The sequence below is a fragment of the Vulpes lagopus genome, chromosome 9, assembly GCF_018345385.1.
Source record: "Vulpes lagopus strain Blue_001 chromosome 9, ASM1834538v1, whole genome shotgun sequence".
Lineage (NCBI taxonomy): Eukaryota > Metazoa > Chordata > Mammalia > Carnivora > Canidae > Vulpes > Vulpes lagopus.
Genome location: NC_054832.1, coordinates 58,047,943 through 58,072,036, shown reverse-complemented (window position 1 = coordinate 58,072,036; position 24,094 = coordinate 58,047,943). Strand labels below are relative to the sequence as shown.

The following is a 24,094-nucleotide window of genomic DNA, read 5'->3' as shown; positions in this document are numbered from 1 at the left end:
AGGAAGACTGGAATAGTTCAGAAAAGTCTAGCTTTTAAGAGCTGAATAAAGTCCATAATGAGTCTTTCAGAACATATTTAAATAATCAGAAGTGCAGTCACAACAAAGGACTATGTAAGAAGGATGAATATTGCAAAGAAAGCTTTATAGTCAATGAAATACAGTACTTTGGATTGGCCAAAATGCACAATGTACATGAAATCAGTCATGTAGCTTACTTGTTGACTGTGTGGCCACAGTTCAAAAAGTGATTGCTCCAAAAGCTGTGCCTAGTAATCTTCCAAAATTGCTTTTAAATAAAGTTCTTAAATTGTAGCAATAAACAAAAAGACAAGATACACTTAAACAATACTGCAGTTTATCAAAAAACACATAAGAAATTTCAACTCTTATGTCTTTGACAGTTATAAAAATCAATGTTTTGGCTAAGTTATAAACATGTTTATAATGCAATTATTTGCATAACTCTAGTAATGCTAACGGCTATTAGATCAGAATAGGTTTTAAAAAAAACTAAAACCACAAAAATATGTAGCCCCATTATTTACCTGTAGAATATGTTCATTTCTGCTTAAATTTCAGTATTTACTGTATCACCACTAATCTAAAAAAATCACATCCAAAGGATAAGGCAAAACCACCTACGAATTGGCATATTTGTTTATTTCTCAATTTGTGAAAATGTCCTTAATTTGTTGATGTAGCAAACAAATTTCAACTCTGATTGCTATGCAAAAAAACAGAAGATAATCTGCTTTGCAATGAACTTTAAAGTTCAACTGCACACAGGCAACATGCTATATATGAAAAAATTACTAACTGAACTACAGGTATTAAATACTGAAAAAAGTTAACAGTTTATTATAATTTATTTTATTTAACAATCTAGGAAGTTCGCAGCCATCAGCAGTTCCAGTGCAATTTCAGGTGCAATTGGGAATTCAGGAATCTCTGTGGAGCTGTTAGTGTAGCGAACCTTGTAGGTAAAATACATGCATACTTTTGATAGCACATGTGAAGGGATCTCTCTAAAATTGACTTCATTAGTTTCGTTCTCAGCAAACTGACCTGTAAAAGAAAAGAAGTATGTTTGTTACAGGCTGAATGAATTCATGTTGTGAAGTCCTAAGTCTCGGTACTTTCAAAAGTGACTATTTGGAAATAGGGTCTTTTCCCCCCTCTTTTTTTTCTGTTCAGGAAGCATTTTAAAAACATGGACTGCTTCACAAATTTGCATATCATCCTTGCATAGGGGCCATGTTAATCTTCTCTGTAAAATTCCAGTTGTAGTATAGGTGCTGTTAATGATCCATGGATGGGGTCTCTGGAGAAGTAATTAAGGCAAAACAGGGTTATCAGAGTGATCTCCAATCTAATATGACTGGTATCCTTATAAGAACAGTTTAGGTCACAGCCACACAGACGAAAAACAATGTGAAGAACAGAGAGGAGACACCCAGCTACAAGGCAAGGAGAGAGGCTTCAGAAGAATCCCTACCAATACCTTGATTTCGAATTCCTACCCTTCAGAATTATGAGAAAATAAGTTTTCTATTGTTTAAATCACTCAGTCTAAAGTACTTTGTTACAGCAGCCCTAGCAAAACAATACAATGTTAAAAGAATTAACCCAACTACCATCAAATGAAATACCTAACTCCGAGTATAAATATAAAAAAATCTTTATTAAGATACCATTTGAGATCATTCAAAATTGAATTTTAAAATTCTAATTTTCTTCTAGGACTTTGGACACTTTAGCTTTTCCTAAGAATCATGGTGGCACAATTAAGTAAGGGTGAACAGGATACAAAAAAAAGACAAATCTTTTAGAAGATTGAGTTTAAGGAATCAAGTATTCATGGATCATTAGGAGCCCTGGGCTATACTGAGCTGCTACGTAAAAATAAAAAATAAATATAATGCTTTTTAAAATAATTTTCTCAAGAAAGCAGACCCATTTCTCTTTTAGTTTTAAAAATTATGATAATATTAATAAGGTAATAAGGGCTCCTTAAGCTACTTCCCTTTGTTTTAGTAACACTTTATAAACTTTATCTCTCAAAGTTTCTTTAGCTACAGAGAGATTTCAGCATTTAGTACAGGGATAAAATAGCTTCTTAGCAGTCTAGTACTAGCACTGTGTACTGAATATAACAGGTAGATAAATATAGTTTTTAAACAGTTTTCTAATGTCTATTAGTTGGGGATGGGCTTGGAAGAAAGGAGAACAGGACTGAATGAAGAATTCAAAGCAGTGAAGTAAATTTTGGTTTGTCAATGACTAAAACTCTCTCTTGAATATATGCATGAACTATTAGCAACAGACATTTAGTAAGCTTTTAATATTAGATAAACATTAGGGTGTTTTTTTTTTAGGTGAAATTCATGTAACATAAAATTAACCATTTTAGAGTACACAATTCAGTGTACATTCACGATGTTGTGCAACCACCACTGCTACCTAGTTCCAAAACATTCTCACCAAAATAAGGCATAAATAAGACCCCATACCCTTTAAGCAGTTACTCCCCTTTTCCCACCTCCCAGCCTCTTGCAAACACCAATCTTTTCTGTCTCTATGGATTTATTTATTCTGGATATTTTATACAAATAGAATCATACAACATGCAACCTTTTGGTGTTTGGCTCCTTTCATTTAGCATCGTATTTTGAAGGTTACATGTATTAGTACTTCATTCCTTTTTATGCAAACATTAGTTCTGGGCTGCAGATAAATTAAAGGAGATCAGGTTCACAAAAACAAGCATATTCTAATTTTATTTTTAATTCAATTTCTTGACATTCATGACTTTGGTTTTCTTTCTTTCTTCTTTTTTTTGACTTTGGTTTTCTAAAGTACATCCTAGCTCTATCCAGTAGAAAAGCCCAAAAGTACTTCACCCCATGAGCAATGAGTAAGGCTAGCAACCGGACTAGGGTTCCTACGTACCATTTTCCACTACAAGGAAACAGCTCTTTGGAAAAATATTTTCAGAATTGGAGAATAATGTACCAAATGAACTTGAGAAATCTCGTTATTATAGAAAGCAGTATAACTAAGACTACCAGAGCCACGTCAAAAGGACAGAGGAGTCAACCTGATATGGCTCCTTCTGGCATAAAAAATGGAGCAAATGGGTCAATTTTAGCATCATTGAGAAGGACTGCACTAGATTAAAAAACATCAAATAATATAAAGTCACAAGTTAAAAATGATACACACACACACACACACCCCAAAAAACAAAACACTCTTCACTACTGGAAGATCTGAGGAATCATTTCATTATTCTGAAAAATTATATGTAAAAGGAAAAAATGTCAAGCATTTATCTAGATTTTGCTATACAGAGTATATTTCAGGATAACCAAAAAGTTTTTTTTTTCTAATTTATGTACTTGGAAAATTTTTAAGATTTTATTTATTCTTTTTTTTTTTAAAGATTTTATTTATTTCTGAGAGACACAGAGAGAGAGAGAAAGAGAGAGAGAGGCAGAGACACAGGCAGAGGGAGAAGCAGGCCCCCTGCGGGGAGCCCGAAGCAGGACTAGATCCTGGAACTCCGGGATCACGCCCTGAGCCGAAGGCAGACGCTCAACCACTTAGCCACCCAGGCGTCCCATTATAGGAGAATTCTAACTAATAAATGCAGAAGAAATTATAAGAATTAGAAAATCAGGGATCCCTGGGTGGCGCAGCGGTTTGGCGCCTGCCTTTGGCCCAGGACTCGATCCTGGAGACCCGGGATCGAGTCCCACGTCGGGCTCCCGGTGCATGGAGCCTGCTTCTCTCTCTGCCTGTGTCTCTGCCTCTCTCTCTCTCTCTCTCTCTCTCTCTCTGTGTGTGACTATCATAAATAAATAAAAAATTAAAAAAAAAAAGAATTAGAAAATCACTGTTTTGTAATTCCAAATGAAGTAAATCTCAGTAATATCATAATGAATGCTAAAGGCATTATAAAAATCTGACTGCAGAATTGTTGTTCATAGATGAATCAGCTTGCTAACACTGGAACCCCCTAATCAATCTTGACATTGCTAAAAGATTGAGACAATAGAGACACAGTAGTACCACTCATAAAGTATTCTTGCCTAGAAAAATGAATTGTATTCTAATCAAGTCTCTAGAGTTCTAATTATAAGCTTACAAGATGAAACATTAAGTCTAATCCAGATGTGGACATTTTACAAATAACCTGTTTCTTCATAAAATTCATGGTCTGAAAAAAAAAAAAAGAATACAGAGGAGCTATTGTAGATTTTGCAAATGAAATGATACTAGCAGGGATTTATTTGCTTGAAATACTCTTAAAAGAAGACTGGGAAAACACTGATAAAACTGAAGTTGGTTGGTGGGTACATGGAAGTGTATTGTACTCTCTTCTCTATTTCTGTGTGTTTTAAATTTTCCATAGTAAAAAATATAGAAAAAGTATTACAAGTGACCTCAAATAGAAACAATCAACAAAACTATAAGGCCACCTGTATGTCCTGGAATAGGACATTTGTGAATGACATACTTGATAAAGGGTGAGTATCCAAAATATATAAAGAACTTATAAAATTCAACACCCCCCCAAATGAATAATCTAATTAAAAACGGGCAGAAGACATGAATAGACATTTTCCCAAAGAAGACATACAGATGGCCAATAGACACATGAAAAGATGCTCAACATCACTCATCATCAGGCAAATACAAATCAAAACTACAATAAACTATCACCTCACACCTATCCAGAATGGCTACATGGCTACTCAACAACACAAGAAACAGGTGCTGGTGAGGATGTGAAGAAAGGAGAACCCTCTTACACTGTTGGTGGGAATGCAAACTGGTGCAGCCATTCTAAACAGTATGGAGGTTCCTCAAAAATTTAAAAAACAAACTAAAAAAAAAACAAAAACAAAAACAAAAAAACTAATAAATAAATAAATAAATAAAAATAAAAAACAGAACGACTATGATCCAGCAATTGCACTACTGTTTTTTACCCAAAAAATACAAAAGTACTAATTCAATGGGATACACACCCAGATAATGTTATATATAGCAGCATCATCTACCATAGCCAAATTATGGAAACGGCCCAAGTGTCCATCAACTGATGAATGGATAAAGAAGATGTGGTATGTATAGGTATACACACACACACACACACACACACACACACACACACACACACTAGACTATTACTCAGCCATAAAAAAGACTGAAGTCTTACCATTTGCAATGATGTGGATGGATATAGCTAGAGTACTATGCTAAGCAAATTAAGTCAGAGAGACAAATACCATACCATTTCACTCGTGGAATTTAAGAAACAAAACAAGCAAAAGGGGGAAAAAAGTGGAGAGGCAAAGCAAGAAACAAACTCTTCACTACAGAGAACAAGCTGATGGTTACTAGGAGGGAGGTGGGAGGGATGGGTTAAATAGATGATGAGGATTAAGGAATGAACTTGTGATGAGTACTGGGTGTTGTAGGGAAGTGTTGAATCACTATATTGTATACCTGAAATTACTATTACACTGTATATTAACTAACTGGAATTTAAAGATTTTATTTATTTATTCATGAGAATACACAAAGAGGAGAGAGAAAAGCAGACACACAGGCAGAGGGAGAAGCAGGCTCCATGCAGGAAGCCTGATGTGGGGCTCGATCCCGGGTCTCCAGGATCACACCCTGGGCTGCAGGCAGCGCTAAACCACCGAGCCACCGGGGCTGCCCAACTAACTGGAATTTAAATCAAAACTTAAAAAAGCCAAAACAAACAAGGAATCTCAAATAGCCAAAACTATCTTGAAAAAGTAAAACAAAGTTAGAGGCCTCACACTTCCCCATTTCACAGCTTACTACAAAGCTATAGTAATCAAAATACTGTGGTATTAGCATAAAAATATATCAGTGGAATGGGGTACTAGGCTGGCTCAGTGAGTAGAGCCTGCAACTCTTGATGTCAGGGTTCTGAGTTCAAGCCCCACATTGGAAGTAGATATTACTGGGGGATCCCTGGGTGGCTCAGTGGTTTGGTGCCTGCCTTTGGCTCAGGGCCTGACCCTGGAGACCCGGGATCGAGTCCCGCATCGGGCTCCCTGCATGGAGCCTGGTTCTCCCTCTGCCTGTGTGTCTGCCTCTCTTTGTGCCTCATGAATGAATGGATGAATGGAACCTTGAAAAATAAAATAAAGTTGTGAGGGCGTTTTGGGATAGGGTAAAAGTCTCTAGGGAATTTGGAAGCAAGGTTTCCAAGACCTTGAAGGGCTATCATTATTTAAAAAAAAAAAAAAAAAAAAAAAGGAAGTAGATATTACTTAGAAAAAAAAAAGAGTAAATCAATTCTTAGAAGAGAGTTGAAAGCTCATAAATAAACCCATACAGCTATGGTCAAGTTACTTTAAACAAGGGTGCCAAGATCATTAAATGGGGGAAAGAATAGTCTTTTAACAAATGGTATTGAGATGCCTACATAAGAATGAAGTTGAATCATTACCTCACACCACATACAAAAAATTAACTTAAAAATCAAAGACCTAAAGTAAAAGCTAAAATCATAGAACTGTTTAAGAAAGTATTTGCAGGGAGGCCTGGGTGGCTCAGTAGTTGAGCATCTGCCTTTGGCTCAGGTTGTGATCCTGGGGTCCCAGGACTGAGTCCTGCACCAGGCTTCCTACATGGAGCCTGCTTCTCTCTGCCTCTCATGAATACATAAATAAAATCTTAAAAAAAAAAAAAAATGCAAATGATATATCTGATAAGAGGGCTAGTATCCAGAATTTATTTATTTATATATTTATTATTATTTTTTTTTAATAAAAGATTTTATGTATTCATGAGAGACATACACAGAGAGAGAGAGAGAGAGAGAGAGAGAGAGAGAGAGGCAGAGGGAGAAGCAGGCTCCATGCAGAGAGTGTGATGTGGGACTCGATCCTGTGACTTCAGGATCACAACCTGAGCCACCCAGGGATCCCAGGTTAAAAACATTAAAAGTGAAGATTTATTAACTGAAAATAAAGAAATGTACCTACCTGGGCCACTCAACATGGCTTTTATTGTTCCGGATGTTAGTGCATGTTCTCTTTTTACAATAAACTCATGACCATCCGAAGATATCAATTTGACATACATGGCATCAGGGCCTTCACAGCCACCATAGGTTTTCTCTTCTCCATCTAAAGTAAAGTAAGTAGTAAAATGATTTTTGAATCACAAAATTAAAAGCAAACAGGTTTACTAAGGTTAATATTTGAGGAACTTAGAAACATTTCTGGATGATCACATACCAAGATTTTAAGTTTTTTTTTATTTATTTTAAATTTTTTTAAGGTTTTTTAACTCTTAATTATTCTCTAAACATCTTCCAATGTCAGAATAAACTACATTCAAAGATGTTACTATAGATGAAAATTTACCAGTATTTTTTTAAGGAAGTATTAACTATTTAAGGCAGTATTAAGTATTTTTTTGTGAAAACAGCAGCACATTCAAATTTGAAAGATCAAAACAAAACAATAGTAAAACCAAATCACCTGAAATACTCATTTCTAAAATAAGATGCTTTGTGTATTTATGAGAAGAATCTTTATATGTCATAGGAGTTCAACTTCTCTCATAAACTCCTAATTCTGAAAGTTAGGGCTTCCTTTTTTACTCAGCATCTTACTCTTAATCCATGAAAATAATGATCAAAAAATGTTATTGCTGAGTTTAAATTAGCACATGACTGAAGTAATGAATATAGACAAATACCAGTCTTTGAAATTCAAAATAGAAGTGAGGAGATAAGAGTATGTAGATGTTACTGTACTGCCAGCTACCCTCATTGCCACCTTGCTGGCTTCAGCCACAGTAGCTAGCTCAATAGAACTTTTCTGGGAGTATATATTTTTTTTATATCCCTTTAAGAGCTTTCTAACATCAGTAACTTTCACAATGTGATACTGAATTTTAATAGAAATTTTAATTTCTATTTCTATTAAAATTCAGTATCTGAAAAAAAGCATTTTAAGGCTTATTATAAACTTAGGAAGCCCTAGAAAAAGTACAGATGATAAAGCTGAAGTATTCAAGCTACAAATATCCATTTATTTATTCATTTGTTAATAGTTAATTTAAAAATCTCTCAAATTAAGATTAATATAAAAATCATTTATGTACTACAGCTGCCCAAAATGTCTAATCTAAATATAATGAGGAGTAAACATAAATCTAAATTTTAAATTGTCATGAAAGACTTCACTCTTAATGCCCCCAAAGTAGGCAACTATTTAAAGGAGACTAAAGAGACAAATTAACGCAGTGATTCTTGATTGAATCCTGTATATAAAATATGGGAATACCTCAAAGATACTGTAGGTTCAGTTGCAGACCACCACATTAAAGCAAATAATGGGAAAGTGAGTCAAGTTTCTGGTTTCCTGGTGAATATAAAAGTTATGTTTACAGCATACTGTAGTCTATTAAGTGTGCTATGGCACTGTCTAAAAGAAAAATGTACATACTTTAACTTCATTGTTAAAAAATGCTAACCACTGTCAGTTTCCTGTGAATAGTAATCTTCGCCAGGTAGTAGTTCTTTCTTTGATGTTGATTTGATAGTCATTGACTGAGGGCTGTGACTGCTACAGGTTGGGGCGGCTGTGGCAATTTCATAAAGTAAGACAGTAGTGAAGTATGCTGCATCAATTAACTCTTTCTTTCAGGAATGATTTCTCTGTAGCATGTGATGCTGTTTGACAGCATCTGACCCACAGCAGAATTTTTTTCAAAATCGGAGTCAATCCTCTCAAACCCTTCCACTGCTTTATCAATTAAGTTTATGTAATATCCTAATTCCATTGTTGTCATTTCAATGATCATCACAGCATCTTCACTAGGAGTAGATTCCACCTCAAGAAACCACTTTCTTTGCTCACCCATAAGATACAGCTCCCCTCATCTGTTCAAGTTTTATCATGAAATTGTAGCAATTCAGTCACACCTTCAGGCTCCACTTCTAGTTTTTGCTGTTTCTACCACATCTGCAGTGACTTCCTCCAAGGAAGTCTTGAATCCCTGAGAGTCATCCAAGAGTTGCAATCAATTTCTTCCACATTCCTGTTAATGTTAATGTTTTGATGTCTTCCCATTAATCACATGTATTCCAGAATGGTGAATCTTTCCCAGGTTTTCAGTTTATTTTGCCCAGATGCATCAGAAGAATCACTCTCTGTGGCAGCTATACCTTATGAAACGTATTTAAGTAACAAGAGTAGGCTTAAAATACTCAGCAAACCATGCTGGAAACAGACGTGTTGTCATCCAGGCTGTGTTGTTCCATTTACAGAGCACACACAGAGTAGATTTAGCATAATTCTGAAGAGCTCAAAGATATTTGGAATGGTCACTGAGCACTGGCTGTGACTGAAAATCACTAGCTGCATTACCCCTGACAGGAGAGTCAGCCTGTCCTTTGAAGATTTGAAGCCAGGCATTGATTTTTCCTCTCTAGCTATGAAAGTCCTAAATGGCATCTTTTTCCAATACAAGGTGTTCCATCTCCATTGAAGATCTGTTGTAAAGTGTAGCCACCCTCACTAATTACTTTAGCTGGATCTGGATAACTTGCTGCTTCACCTCACAGTTTTATGTTATAGAGACAGCTTCTTTCCTTGAACCTCATGAGTCAGCTTCTGCTAGCTTCACACTTTTCTTTTATAGCTCCCTCACCTCTCTTAGCCTTCACAGAATTGAAGACAGTCAGGACCTTGTTCTGGATTAGGCTTTGTTTTAAGAGAATGTTATGGCTGGTTTGATCTTCTATCCAGACCACTCAGACTTTCTCTATCAATAAGACTGTTTTGCTTTTTTATTTTTTGTGTGTTCACTGGAGTAGCACTTTTAATTTCCTTCAAAAACTTTTCTTTTGCATTCATAACTTGGCTGTTTGGCACAAGAGGCATAGCCTTCAGCTTGTCTCAGCTTTTGACATGCTTTCCTCACTAAGCTTAACCATTTCTTGAAAGTCAGAGATGTGTAATGCTTCCTTTCACTTGAATATTTAGAGATCACTGTAGGGTTATTAATTGGCCTAATTTCAATTTTTGTGTCTTAGGGAATAGGGAAGTCTGAGGAGAGAGAGAGAGAGATGAGGGAAGAGCTGGTCGGTGTGGGAGTCAGAACACACACAACATATATTAAGTTCCCTATCTTATGTGGGCATGGTTCACGGCATCTTAAATCAATTACAATAGTAACATCAAAGATAACTGATCACCATAACAAATATAATAATAATAATGAAAAAGTGAAATACTGTGAGAATTACCAAAATGTGACAGAGACGTGAAATAAGGAACTGCTATTAGAAAAATGGCACCAATAGGCTTCCATGCAGTTCCATGCAGGGTGGCCACAAGCCTTCAATTTGTTAAAAAAAAATGCAGTATCTGTGAAGTGCAATAAAGTGAAGCACACTAAAATGAGGTATGTCTATAATATACCTGCTGTAAAGAACACTATTGAAATGACTGGGAAATTCTGAATATGGACTGAAATAGGAGATGCCTATTCTTGTATTTAGGTATGAAGTGATACCATACAAGTAAATAAATGGTAGAAAATGTGTGTATGTGTATATTGGTAGAAACAACATACACAAAGGGAAAGCAAATGTGGCAAAATATTAACAATCACTGAAGGCTATGTAGTCTATCACTCTTGCAATTTTTCATAATAAAAGCTGCTGGACTCATAAAGATTAAAGTAACTTCTAAATTATAGACTATTCAAGCATACAAATATTTAGCAGGTTTTACCAATTTCTTAGAAAAGAAAAACAATTATCAATTAAATCTACAAAAATTTTTTTGCAAGTTAAAGCATTTTATATGTTGGTTGGGAAAGTTTCTAATTTCTTGAGGTGTTATTATTTACTAGCACTCACAAATTATACTTGGCACAGAAACATTACCTATCTGCCTTTCAAAAATATGTCCAGGCATACCTTGTTTTACTGTGCTTTGCAGTTTTGACAAATTGAAGGAATGTGGTAACCCTGCATCGAGCAAGTTGGTGCCATCTTCCAACAGCATTTGCTGTCTTTGTGTCTGTGTCACATTTTGGTAATTCTGACAATATTTCAAACTTTTTTATTATTATTGTTTTTGTTACAATGATGACTCACCAAAAGCTCAGATGATGATTAGCATTTTTTAGCAATAAGGTATTTTTAAATTAAGGTATTATATACATGGACATAATGCTATCATATACTTAATAGATTACAGTACAATGTAAATAGAACTTTTATAAACATGAGGAAACCAAAAAATTCATTTGATTTGCTTTATTGCTGTGGCCTGGAACCAAACCCACAGTATCTCTGAGATATGCCTACAGTAAACAGATGCTGTATATTTAAACAACTAATTTTAGTCTTCTCTGATCATTTTTTTACTTGAATTCACCAATGGGAAAAGCCTATCCTAGAGAAAAAAAACCAGCTTCTCCTAGTTGAAATATAAAATTACTTTTATACAACTTACCCATTATGTTCTTACGAAATTCTACTTTACTTCGACAGGAACCTTAGTAGTTTCCTGAAAATATAACAATGCTATTTTAAGATTAATGCTGGAATAATGTTTTCACCCATTACTATTTAATGTGTTTGGTATTACAAGTTAAGGACTCTCTCTCTGCTATGCAAAAGTTTCCCAGCCATCATAATATGGAACAGGATCAAGTTTCTGAACATCTGAGAAAAGATGATCACCTTCAGAATAGTAGTCTAAATACAGATTTGGTTTTATCCCCCCCTTTAACGTAACTATTTTGACAAGAGTTTAAAAATACAGATGTTGTTCCTTAGGAGTTGAATTGAACTTGAAGGAGATTGCTGGTCTTTTTTTTTTTAAGTTTATTTATTTATTCATGAGAGACAGAGAGAGAGAGAGAGAGAGAGAGGCAGAGACACAGGCAGAGGGACAAGCAGGCTCCATGCCGGGACCCCGACGTGGACTCAATCCCGGGTCTCCAGGATCATACCCTGGGCTGAAGGCGGCGCTAAACCGCTGAGCCACTGGGGCTGCCCAGAGATTGCTGGTCTTAATCATTTCTTTGTATACTTGTATCTACTAGATACTAGTGGACACTACAGCACTTATTTGCTGAATGAATGACATGATAAATCCAAGGACATGAAGTAGCTTTCATAAAAATGAAAAGGGCTTGCCCTCAACTTATATAAGTGTGACATTTATAGTGCATCTTACTGTGCTTATCCTTGCTGCAAAATTTAACAGTGAAGTGGTAGAAAAATCTTTAATATTTTGAGAAATCTTAAATTAAAAAAAATATTTTATTTATTTATTTGAGACAGAGGGACAGCACAGCAGGGAGCCCAATGTGGGGCTCGATCCCAGAACCCTGGGATCGTGACCTGAGCCAAAGGCAGACACTTAACCAACTGAGGCACCCAAGTGCCTCAAGAAATTTAAATTTTACAAAATGAGATGAATGCTAAAGAAAAAGGGCTTATGTTTCGAGTAATTCTAATTTCATATGATTTCTTCAAGGAGGATTCTATTTATACCAATATTTTTATGTTATTAACAGGAAAATATCCTATCCTCTTAGAAATTCCTGACCAGTGTTTTATTCTAGCCTTAAGAGAAGGGCCAAAAAATGAACCATAACATTTTAGAACAGGAAAGGAACTTGGAGATAACCCACATAATCCCTCATCTTAAGAAATGGTAGTATGACCGATGTAGAGGGGTTGAATTGATTTGTTCCAGGTAATGACAGAATGGGAGTAGGAATCAAATCAATTAGTCTAGAATACTAAGCATGGAGGGAAATATTTAAAGTACCATATCTAATATGAGCTAAGGACAACAAGGGCAATGTCACATCATTACCAACAATTTGACGGGCTAATAAGTGGTAGATATTGCACTATATGACTACATACATTATTTTAAAACAACACTTTCACAGGGGAATAATTATTTGCATGTCAGAGATGAAGAAACACTAAGAAGCTACTACTTGCTTAAAGCTTCTCTAACATAACTGGTAGCATGAGGATTTAAAGTTAGGTAGGTTTGCTTTAGAGCCCATGCACCTTACCATTATTCTATACTGCCATGGTAAACAATTTTGGCTCCCATTAAAACTTCCTTTTTACTACTGGTAAGAGCTGCTGATATAAATCCTTAGATACTTATCTAAAATTTTAAAACAGTACTGTGTCACTTAATGATACTAGACCAAAATTCATTGGTCATTTTTATTTTATTCTATTCATACTGCTTTGTAATCATTCTGAAAAAACAAAAAAGGAAAAAAATGCTAGAAAAGCTGGAAGAAATTTGAGTGCCAACTTTCTATCTGGAAAATCTCCAGAGCAAAACATCTAGAATGTTTATTTAACTAGCAGTAGCTAAGCAACCATGCAAAGTCACATCTTAGAAGCCCTTTGGGTAGCAACAGCTTCTCTATAGACTTAATATAGCAAATCAATCTCACCATTTATACAACAATGTTGAAGGTGGGTGAGTGGGGGAAGGGACTCCCCATCATTAATAAGAGAACAGTAAATTAACATTAACAGTTAAAAGTAAATCCTAATTCTTATGTAGAAGTTAAAAATATTTGAAATATGATTAAATTTGGATGTAACCCACAAATTACTTACATAAGTCTAAGTTTGGAGTTAGAAAAATCTCAGTGTAAACACTTGAATACCTACTCCATAACTGAGCTGAGTTCTGGAAATATGAATTAGGTAGGTAAATGCAGTGGTAGAGAAGTAGGTCGAAAATAGTTCTAGGCAAAAGATACAGCAGCATGAACAAAAAGTTCTCGGATGTCGTTGTGCTTTTACAGTGTTATATATATATATATAAATATTACTTTTGTAGTTTAAAAAAATTTTTAGTAACCAATAGAAATTCGAGGTGAGCCTAGTACCTACACTGAAATCAGTACCGAATCTAGTATGACTGAACACTGAAAAGATCTTTGAACAGCCCATCCTTTGGATTTGAAATGTTACCATTATCATTTATTATATTATACGGATGTCTAGACTATATTGTCTCACTAATCTTTTTTTTTCGCTAATCTGTTTATACCTGACCAATATATCCATTATTTTCATCATAAAGTGTGATAAACAGGTTTTGCTAAACGGTCAGGCAAGTCCCATTTTACCACTGCACATTTCCTGTTAGGTCGAATTTTAGGTACTTTATAGTTTTTATTATGAATGCCATCTTGTTTTCCTATTATACTTTCTGTAAGATTATTGCTGGTGTTTTAAAGAAAAGCTTTTAAATCTATTAAAAGTTGATTTTGTATCCCATTATCTTTGCAGAATTCTCTTATCAGTACTAATAGTTTTTCAATTGATTTGCTTGGATTATTAAGTAGATGATAGCAACAGCTGCAAATCTATTCTCTGTATTTTCTGTCTTCTTACATTGGCTATTTACTTCAAAAAGGTAGGAAGGTTAGATGTCTGACATCACTCACAAAAATATGCTACAGATTAAAGAACCAAATATAAAACATCTACCAAGCTCTGGAAAAAAACAGAAGAAAAAAATGCAAATAATCTCATAGACCTGTATAAGAATGCTTGATCCCAACAGTAATCATAGAACATGCAAGTTAAAACATTAAAATGAATGTGCTAAGAATCAAGTGCTGGAGGAAAGGGGAAAACTAAGTAAATAGCACAACAGTTTTTGGAAAGCAGCAGCAGAATCATCAGAAGATGAGCAATTCTTGATATCTACTTTAAAGAAACACTAGTCTTGTGTGCAAAGGCAAATAGGATATTGATTCTAATAGTACGAATGAAAAAGGTGTCCCTGGTGCCATTTATGTAAAATAAGTGGTTTTTTGCCTCTTAATCATGTTTTCTGCAGAATAAATGAAATGCACAAAAATACATGTTCAAAAGTGTAAATAGGTACTCCTGGGTGGCTCAGCGGTTGAGTGGCTGCCTTTGGCTCAAGGCCTGATCCTGGGGTCCCACCCAGGCTTTCTTCATGGAGCCTGCTTCTCCCTCTGCCTGTGTCTCTACCTCTCTCTGTGTCTCTCATGAATAAATAAAATCTTAAAAAAAAAAAAAAAATCTCAACCCCCCCCACAAAAGTGTAAATAACTAGAAAATTATGGTTTTCTTAAAGAAAGCTATGATTTAGGGACCCCTGGGGGGCTCATCAGTTAGGCCAAAGACAGATGCTTAACTGACTGAGCCAGACAGGTACCCCTAACTTTGATTTTTAAAAAGAAGCTTTTTGATTTTTAAAAAGAGGCTCCTGGCTGGCTCAGTTGGAAAAGCATGTGAACTCTTGATCTCTGGGTTGTGAGTTTGAGCCCCACATTGGGTGTAGAGATTACTTATGTAAATAAATTTAAAAAAAAAGAGGGGCACCTGGGTGGCTCAGTGGGTTAGGCATATCTCAGGGTAGAATCCTGTGTAGGGCTCTGTGCTTGGTTCAGAGTCTGCTTGGGATTCTCTCTCTCCCTTCCCCTACTTGTACTTGTGTACTCTCTCTAAATAAATAATAAATAAATAAAATCTTAAAAAAAAAAAAAAGAAAGAAACAAAGAAACTGGAGCACCTCAGTGAGTTAAATGTCTGCCTTCAGCTCAGGTCATGATGCTAGGTCATGATCCTATGGTCCTGGGATCAAGCTGTACCAGGCTCCCTCCTCAGCTGGGAGCCTGCTTCTCCCTCTGCTCCTTTCCCCCTGCTCATTCTCTCTCAAATAAATAAAATCTTAAGAAAAGAGAAAAAAGAGAAGAGAAGAGAAACGAAACAAGAGTGTGGAATCAAGCAGCTCATAAGGGAACAATGGTCAGCTTGATGATTAAAAATATTATGTAAAAATAGGATTAATTTGGAAAACAAATACAAGGTGATAGAAATTAGGTTATTCCAATTTGTAAAATAACACATCAAAACATTCTGCTCAGAATGTGCTTACAGTGTCACTGGATTCATGTCTTTCAAGACAAGCTAAAATTCTCATTCTGGCCTATTTAACTTATAACAATGTTCCTATATTTAATTCTTGTGTAGGCAGTCTTATTACTTTTAGCAAATGGTAACCCTCCTCCATTTCTCCTTCACTGTGAAATTTATAGTTTTCTTCACTATTAGATGCAAATGCTTTTAAGTGTGTCCTTTTAGATATATTTTGTCTTGCTTACTAGCTGTAAGTTTCCACAAAGCAAGCAGGTTCTATTTCTTTGTGACCCAGGGATTCAACACAAGGGTAATTATATGGTAATGTTAACGATGTGAAGCTTCATACAATAATGTATCTGCCACAAACACCGATAGTAGCATTCTGAGCTTTTTTTTTTTTTAAGATTTTTAATTTATTTATTCATGAGAGACACAGAGAGAGGCAGATACACAGGTAGAGAGATAAGCAGGCTCCATGCAGAGAGCCCACTGTGGGACTCCGATCCCGGGACTCCAGGATCAACGCCCTGGGCCGAAGGCAGGCACCCAACCACTGAGCCACCTAGGTGTTCCTATTCTGAGCTTTCTAACAGAATAGTTATTTAATGATACGATAGGTTTTTGACCAGGATTGATAATTTTCATGTTCTTCCAGGATGTTGGCATTGAATAAACTTAGAACTTTTAGACAACCACAGTGAAAACTGTTCCTTCTAGGAAACTTCTATTTAAGTTTATGGAAATACTCTGGGCTATACTGAAGGGAGGGAGTAACTAAAGAAGGAGATGGAATTCCATCTTTCACAATAACATTCAGTCAATATGAATTCTAATTCTTAAAACAATTTTTATTTATTTATTTTTAAAGATTCATTTGAGAGAAAGAGAGAACACACAGAGGGAGAGGGAGAAGCAGACTCCCCGCTGAGCAGGGAGTGTGACATGGGGCTTGATCTGAGCCGAAGGCAGATGCTCAACTGACTGAACTGCCCAGGTGCCCCAAAACAATTACTTTAAAGACTTCAACGACATAACCACATTTTATGAAATTATGATAATTAAAACATCAGTCTCACAGTTTTGCACGGACTTTATGGTATGGTACTGCTAATTATAAATGCAAGTGTATGAAGCATATTATTCCTATACATGACTTCTGGAATTTTATGTTTCTTAGAACTAATGCAATCTGAAACTTGGTTTGATAATGTCCTCAAATCTCCTAGGGTTAAAACTCGTTCTCAAACATCCCTGACTCTAAGAACAAGTTCTGTTCTCAGTGGCAGTCTCCAGTAGGTCAAAGAGGACAGTTCTTTGCTTTTACTGAAGGAGTCTATTAGGTCATTTAAAGTAAAAAAATTGGGATCCCTGGGTGGCTCAGTGGTTTAGGGCCTGCCTTTGGCCCAGGGAGTGAACCTGGAGACCCGAGATGGAGCCTGCTTCTCTCTGCCTGCGTCTCTGCTCCCACCCTTGTCTGTGTCTCTCATGAATAAATGAATAAAATAAAAAAGAAAAAATAAAGTAAAAGCATTGACCTCAATTTCCAATTTATTTCTCATGGTTAACAATTAATCACGGCCAAACTGTACTAAATGATCAAGTTTTTATTTTAGTAAAATAAAACAAAACAAGCCCTCATAAAAGCCAGGTCTAGGTTGTTTTTTTTTTTTTAAGATTTTATTTATTTATTTATTTATTTATTTATTTATTTATTTATTTGAGTGAGAGAGAGAGAGAGAGAGAGAGATACAAGCAGAGGGAGAAGCAAGCTCCATGCAGAAAGCCTGATGTGGGACTCGATACTGGGGAGTCCAGGATCACGCCCTGGGCCAAAGGCAGGCGCTAAACTGCTGAGCCACCCAGGGATCCCCAGTTCTATGTTCTGCCTATCGTGAATTGTGGGGCTTTAGGAATCTGGATTAGAAGAGATTTCTCTGATATTTAAGAGCTCTGTTTTAGATTGGGCTCAAATGACCAATCAGAAATATTACACAGGGTTGTGCAGACCACAACAATCATTACAGTGATGTTAAGTGATCTCCAGATCACTGTGAATAATGGTTCTTGGCTACTTATGTTTCGTAAATTATAGCTGTTTCATACCAATTTACAAGTGGCAAAATGATAAACAAGACTTTCCTAAATTCTTACACTGGATTCCTAAGTATTTATCCAAGAAATAATTTGCTCACAAAAAATCTTTACAGAAATGTTCACAGAAGCTTTATTCAAAATAAATGAGAGACTATCCTGATGATACAGAAGCTATAATACATTTGTACAGAGGAATACTACTCACAACAAAAAGGAATGATCTACTGATACACAGGACATAGGTGAATACCAAAAACATACTGAAAGGAGAAACAAACAAAAAAGTACATACTGCATTAATCCATTTGTACAGGCAAAATGAACTCAGAGTGATAGATTAGTGGCTTTCTGGAGGAATGATTAGGAAGAAGCATGAGGCAACTTTCTAGAAAATTAAATGGCACGCTGAGCATTTCCCAAATGTTAATTACAACTCAATCAAAAAATTAGGTTAAAGTAAGATTTTTTGACTTATTTTAATTTATTGATGATATTTCTTAAATTTTGATATCTTTCATTGTAGAAATATCATCAATCGAAAATGGTTTTCTGTCTCATTAACCTTTCAAAAGATACTTATGTTGATAATAAATCCAAATTCTCTAGGTTTGCAGATGCTAATAGAGGGGAGCAGGACTTTGGGAGTCCTAAAGAAGTAAATCTGGAACTATCAATCTGTTCAGTGAACAGTCACAAGAGGAAACTAGCTTTTGATCTGGGTCTCAGTGGAGGTGTTTTTACCAAGCAGAACTGGAAGAGGGAAAATAAACAGCATGAGCCAGATCAGGAGAGGGGTGGGGAAGGCATATACACAAAGCAACAGTGTCACTGCAAAGTCCACATCTGAATTTCTACTATCCAAATTTCTATCTTGAGACGCTGATAGGTTAAAGTGATAAGAGTCCTGTTTCTTTCTCTGTTAAACACAATGAACTAAATTGTGTCTAAAAGTTCCTTCCAGCACCATTTCATGATTGTACCCATCTGAAATTCTTCCTCCCTCTACAAATGCCTGTAATTCCCACTTTCCCGTCTTTATTAAAGAGTTGTTGCTCTCATACAGCACAGAACTTAAGGGCTCCAGAGTGCTATGTGTTTCCATGGAGTATGTAGGCCTCACCCCTGTAAACCACCTAACCGCCTTCTTAGACAATGATCCCCAAACTCCTTTGTTTTGGTTTAAAAAAGTCTGAACAAATACTTCCACTATATAGTATCTAATTATAGATTAAACATATTATAAAATAATTTTAAAAAATCCTTAGAATGATGGGCTAAAATAAAAAACAAATATAGGGGGTGCCTAGGTGGCTTAGTCGGTTAAGCGCCTGCTTTCGGCTCAGGTCGTGATCCCAGGGTCCTGGGATCAAGCTCCACATCTCCCTCTCTTCTGTTAAATAAATAAATATAATCTTAAAAATATATTTTAAAAGAACAAATATAAAACAAGTTCCAACCTTGCTTCATCCCACTGTTAAGAGTTCATCAGGATTAGCACCATATACATCTCACAGTCCCGAATTCCCTGCCCTCTCCTCTAATTGATCTACCCACCCATCCCAATCCTGGGTAAACCTAATTCTCTGCTTAGCTAACGCCTCAACCAAAGAGATGTATATGGCTGGAGAAAAGACACAACCACTTTGATCTCAACTTTTAAATTTGTGACCATACACTTTAAATAGGCACCCAGCATTTTCTACTCTGAAAAAAATCCTAGCTTCTCCTAAACCTCCAACACCTTCTCCTTGCCCAGACTTTACTTACTTTATCAGGAAAACAGAAAGATATCACTTCAATTGCCTTGTCTTTCTATCTTCATCCTACTTGCCTCTATATATCATATAATCTGTCTACCCTCCTGTTTCAAAAATTGAATAAAAATCAACCTTCCTATCCAAGGCCAATCTTTCCACTTAAGCACACCTCTCCAAGGACTCAGTCCTGCTTTCATTTCCATTATCACATCAAAATGCTATAACATCATTACTACTATTCACTTCTTAACCCATTCTGATCAGACTTCTGGCCTGCTAGTCCATTCAAAGGGCTCATCATATTTCAATTACTTTGTTTACATGGAGAATTTTTAAGCCTTATCTAACTCTTAGCAGGATTTTACAGTTGACTACTCCCTCCTTCCCAAAAGGTTCCTCCCTTAGTATTGTAGATGCCACACCCTCCTGGCTTTTCTGCTTTCATCACGGTTTGCTCATCTTTTGACCACAACGCTCCCAGTCTTCTGCCCTCTTCTCCATTAACACTCTCTACTGGATGTCCTTCAGTCCACAGGTTTACATATTATCTATAAAATATGACCCCCAGATAATCCTCCTAGCCTGACTTTGCCCCTAAGCAATAGTTATGAATATTCAACTTGCCTACTTGCACACATTCTGAGCTGCATAATAATTATCAAACTCCTGATTTCCTATGCAAAACTCCTTATTCCTCAGAAACCAGCGTAGGCTCCTGTCTTCCTTATTTCAGTAAATGGTACCACTGTTCACCCAGATGCTTGGGCAAAGCAGTTGATTCCTCAAATTTTTTTTCTGTCTTAGGGGTGAAGGCAAGACCTACCTGGCTCCATCTTCAAATTATATTTCAAATCAGACCATTCCTCACAAACTTCCACCCTACATCTCTAGTTAAAGCTACTATTTCTCAATTGGACTACTATAAACCTCCTGAGGAGCTAGTTTCCTTGCTTTCCTCCAACTGGTCTGTTTGCCACACAGCAACTAGCCATCAAAAGTAGAAATTACACGTCATTCTCCTGCACAAAATCCTCTAATGGACTCTCATTACAAACGAGAAAAAGAACTATAATGTTGTATCTTATTTAGTCTTTGCTAACTACTGATTTTATTTCCCATCATTCTTCCTTCACTATGCCCCAGCTATACTGTATGCTGGCCTTCTTAGTATTGTAATAGTTCAAGTCCATTCTTCTCTTAAGGTCTTTATATTTGTAGTTACTGCTATCTTAAAAGCTCTTCCTTATCATTTAGGTCTCCGTGCCAGAGAAACATCAACTCCTTGCTCACCACCCTATCACAATTAGACACCCCTATCCTAGTCACCTAATTTAATCTAACTCTAATCTTGATACAATTTCTTCATTTATCACCACTTGAAACTATATCTGCTTATACCTTATACTTATTGTGTTTCCTCTCTTTCCCCAAGCTCCATTAGGGTAAGCCTAGTATAGTACCTAGCACATAGATGTTCAATAAATATTTCTTAGTGAATGGTATTATTGTTTTCTTAATTACCAAGGCTTGAAAGTTCAGGCATCACTTGATGGGCTTTTTTGGATCTTATTTAATAACACAACAGTAAACACAAGTTAGCTAAAATGCATGTACATATATCAGTGTAAATGCAAAGAGTTTCCAGATTATTTTATAGCAATGAAAAATCTGTATTTAAAAAAACTCACCAAAGAAGCGCTGTGTAAGATACACTCAAACATTACTTTAGAACTTGATACTTAGAGCTGACTATAACTTCTGACTACTATCGCCTAATTACTTCACTGAATTACCATAAAAGTAATGAAACTGGAATCTGTGAGCTGAAATAAACATATATATAAACGGTAGTTACTAGTTAAGGAAAAAAAGTAATAAGTCATTTTAAAAACTGAAAAGGCACCCCGAATCACCACGGGCAATAAATAAATATCCCCGATGGCAGAGACCGCAGTTGCTTCCTTACCATTGTATTTCCAGAATGAATGAATCCACGTGTGAACTGTGATGTTTCAACATCATGGATTACAAATATAATGTAAGCGAGAGCACAGATTTATCATCTTAGTCTACTAAACAGAAAAGGAAACGACTATTTGGGGATCAAAAAAGCAAATCTGGCGATTTGAAAAAAAAAAAAAAAAAGGATTTTAAAGCTCGAACTAAAGGATTTCGGTTGTTCTCCACACCGAAGGTGACGCAAAGTAAAAACGCTCGCACCACCGACGTGAACTTTACGACTATGTCACCGAAGAGTTTTCAGTTCGAGAGGGAAACCCCACCATCGCTGGACTAGATACCTTTCAGCCAGAACTGGAAGGCAGACGCACGACGGGAATCCCAAACTATCAAGTCGGGCAGAGATGGTCCGACAAGTTCCCCCCAGAAGGTAAACTTCTCGGGGTCCTGCAGCTGGAAAAAGATGAGGGCTGGGGCTGTGAGAGCCACTCCTGTGACCGGGGGACCGACTCCAAGAAAAGGACGTTATCTGAGAGCACACGGGGAAAGCAAAAAGGAAAAGCGACCGGGCTGCCGTGCTCCGGACTCCGCCCTCCCCGCCTCAGCCCCGGGAAGGCCCAGGCCCGCGGGCCGCCGCCCCTCCTTCCACCCTCCTTGGAGCCCACCGAGCGCCGCCTGGAAAGGTCCCGCCGCCCTCCTCTCCCCTCCCCCAAACCAGGAGCCGAAGAGGCCCGGGGAGGTTAAGAGCTTCCGTTCCTTCCCCGCCCAAATGGGAAGGGGTGGGAAGTAGGATCGCGAGCGCGCCCAGCGCGAGCCTGCCGTGGCCTCCACGCGGATCCGGAGCTCCGTTCCCACCCCAGCCCGACACTCACTCGTCGGCCCTGCAGCCACCGCAGCCACCGCGCCGGCTCCCCGCGTACCGCCACAGCCCCTACTCCAGGGCCGCCCCCCCACCCCCAGCTGCCTGCGCCCTGGGTTCCGGGGCACTTAGAGGAATCACTTCCGCCGGGTCACCGACGCGCTCTGCGCCGCGCGGGAGATTAGTACCTGCTGAGTACCTACTACTTCCGCCAACAGGAAGTGCGCAGCGCCCCGCCCCCCGTCCCTCCTCCCGCAGTGCCGCTGGCCAACCTCGCGGGACCGCGGCCCTTTGCAAATCCCCACCAATCCGATTCTGGGTCTTCTGACTCCCAGCATGCAGCGCCGATCCTGATCCTATTTCTTCAGGGACGTCATTCCCAAAAGCAGCTGGGGGAAGGGGGGGTGGGGTTCCAAGGCAGCACTGCATCCTGGGATTCGTAGTTTCTCTGGAGGCTACAGGCTCCACTGCCGCACTACACCCTGGGACTTGTAGTTTCTCACGCTGAATGTTCCGCTCTTTGGTGATTTTAGAGGTTGTCCGGGGTCGGAGATTATCTGCAGAGAAAAGATTGAACAGGGGGAGTGCGGTTTCGATGCTAACAAGATCGTGCTCTTTAAATAACTGTCTTTTGGTGGAAAGGGGCAAGAGCATCTTGACTGCTAGCACAATCGGCTGGCCTCGTTTCCTCTCTTCTCGACACCGATCATAACCACGCCTCCACCCCCCAGGGTTGGGAGCCTTTCTCCGTCCCTACAAACCCCTCCCTGCCGGGAGTCGCTCAGCTCTACTTAATTCTGAGATCGCTCGGTGAAAATCCCAGGAGTTCGCCGCGGATAACTGAATTCTGAGGCCGTCTTTGACCCTCCGCGCCCTCTCTGCCCCAGCACCCTTCCTCTCTCGCTCTGTCGATCGGTCCACCCTTTTTACTTGCTTTGCTGTGGTTTGATTCAGGCACCCTTCCAGAAAAGCTGAAACAGCTAAAAAAAGTTTGCACTCTGTTCAGGAGACCGGGGCAAGAAGGCAATGTAGGGCCAAGACACTCTCCATGGCATGTTGCTCAACGAGCGCTGCTGTGTTAACAATGCCCACGTAGGGAAGTAAAGACGAAGCAAAATTGGTTGACCTAATTTATGACTTTTGCTTGAAAGACATGTTTTGTTGATCTGGAAGATAAATCATTGCTTTATAACGGATTGTTCTGAGTTAACTTTTCAAAGCTCTTACAAGAAAAAAAAATATTTTTTTAAGTTTTTGGTTTTAACGGTGGCTCAGAAGAGTTCGGTAGGGAGGAGAGACAATGGGGTGAGGAGAGGAGGCTGTGGGCCCATATTCTTTTTCTTTCTTTTAAGAAGCTTTTTATTTATTCACGAGAGACACAGAGGCCAAGACGTAGGCACAGGGAGAAGCAGGCTACCTGCGGAGAGCCTCCTGTGGGACTAGATC

General features: G+C 37.7%; 1 protein-coding gene and 1 non-coding gene across 4 annotated transcripts; both read right to left on the bottom strand.

The window, feature by feature from the left end:
* Positions 1-646: 646 nt before the first annotated feature.
* On the bottom strand, positions 647-23,305 carry ELOC (elongin C). 3 transcript variants are annotated; one of them, XM_041769444.1, is made up of 5 exons: positions 22,662-22,774; positions 22,131-22,242; positions 11,535-11,588; positions 7,038-7,181; positions 647-1,068 (listed from the first exon to the last, which is right to left on the bottom strand). In XM_041769444.1, exons 3-5 carry the CDS (start codon positions 11,536-11,538, stop codon positions 878-880), a joined length of 339 nt encoding a protein of 112 aa, XP_041625378.1. In that variant the 5' UTR covers positions 11,539-11,588; positions 22,131-22,242; positions 22,662-22,774; the 3' UTR covers positions 647-877. The 3 variants fall into 3 exon arrangements, with proteins under 3 accessions (XP_041625378.1, XP_041625377.1, XP_041625376.1); XM_041769443.1 differs by lacking the exon at positions 22,131-22,242 and having other exon boundaries at positions 22,662-22,791; XM_041769442.1 differs by lacking the exons at positions 647-1,068; positions 7,038-7,181; positions 22,662-22,774 and adding an exon at positions 22,954-23,305.
* On the bottom strand, positions 1,208-1,310 carry LOC121499252. Its single transcript, XR_005990075.1, has one exon. It is a non-coding gene; the product is annotated as a U6 spliceosomal RNA (small nuclear RNA).
* Positions 23,306-24,094: the final 789 nt, after the last annotated feature.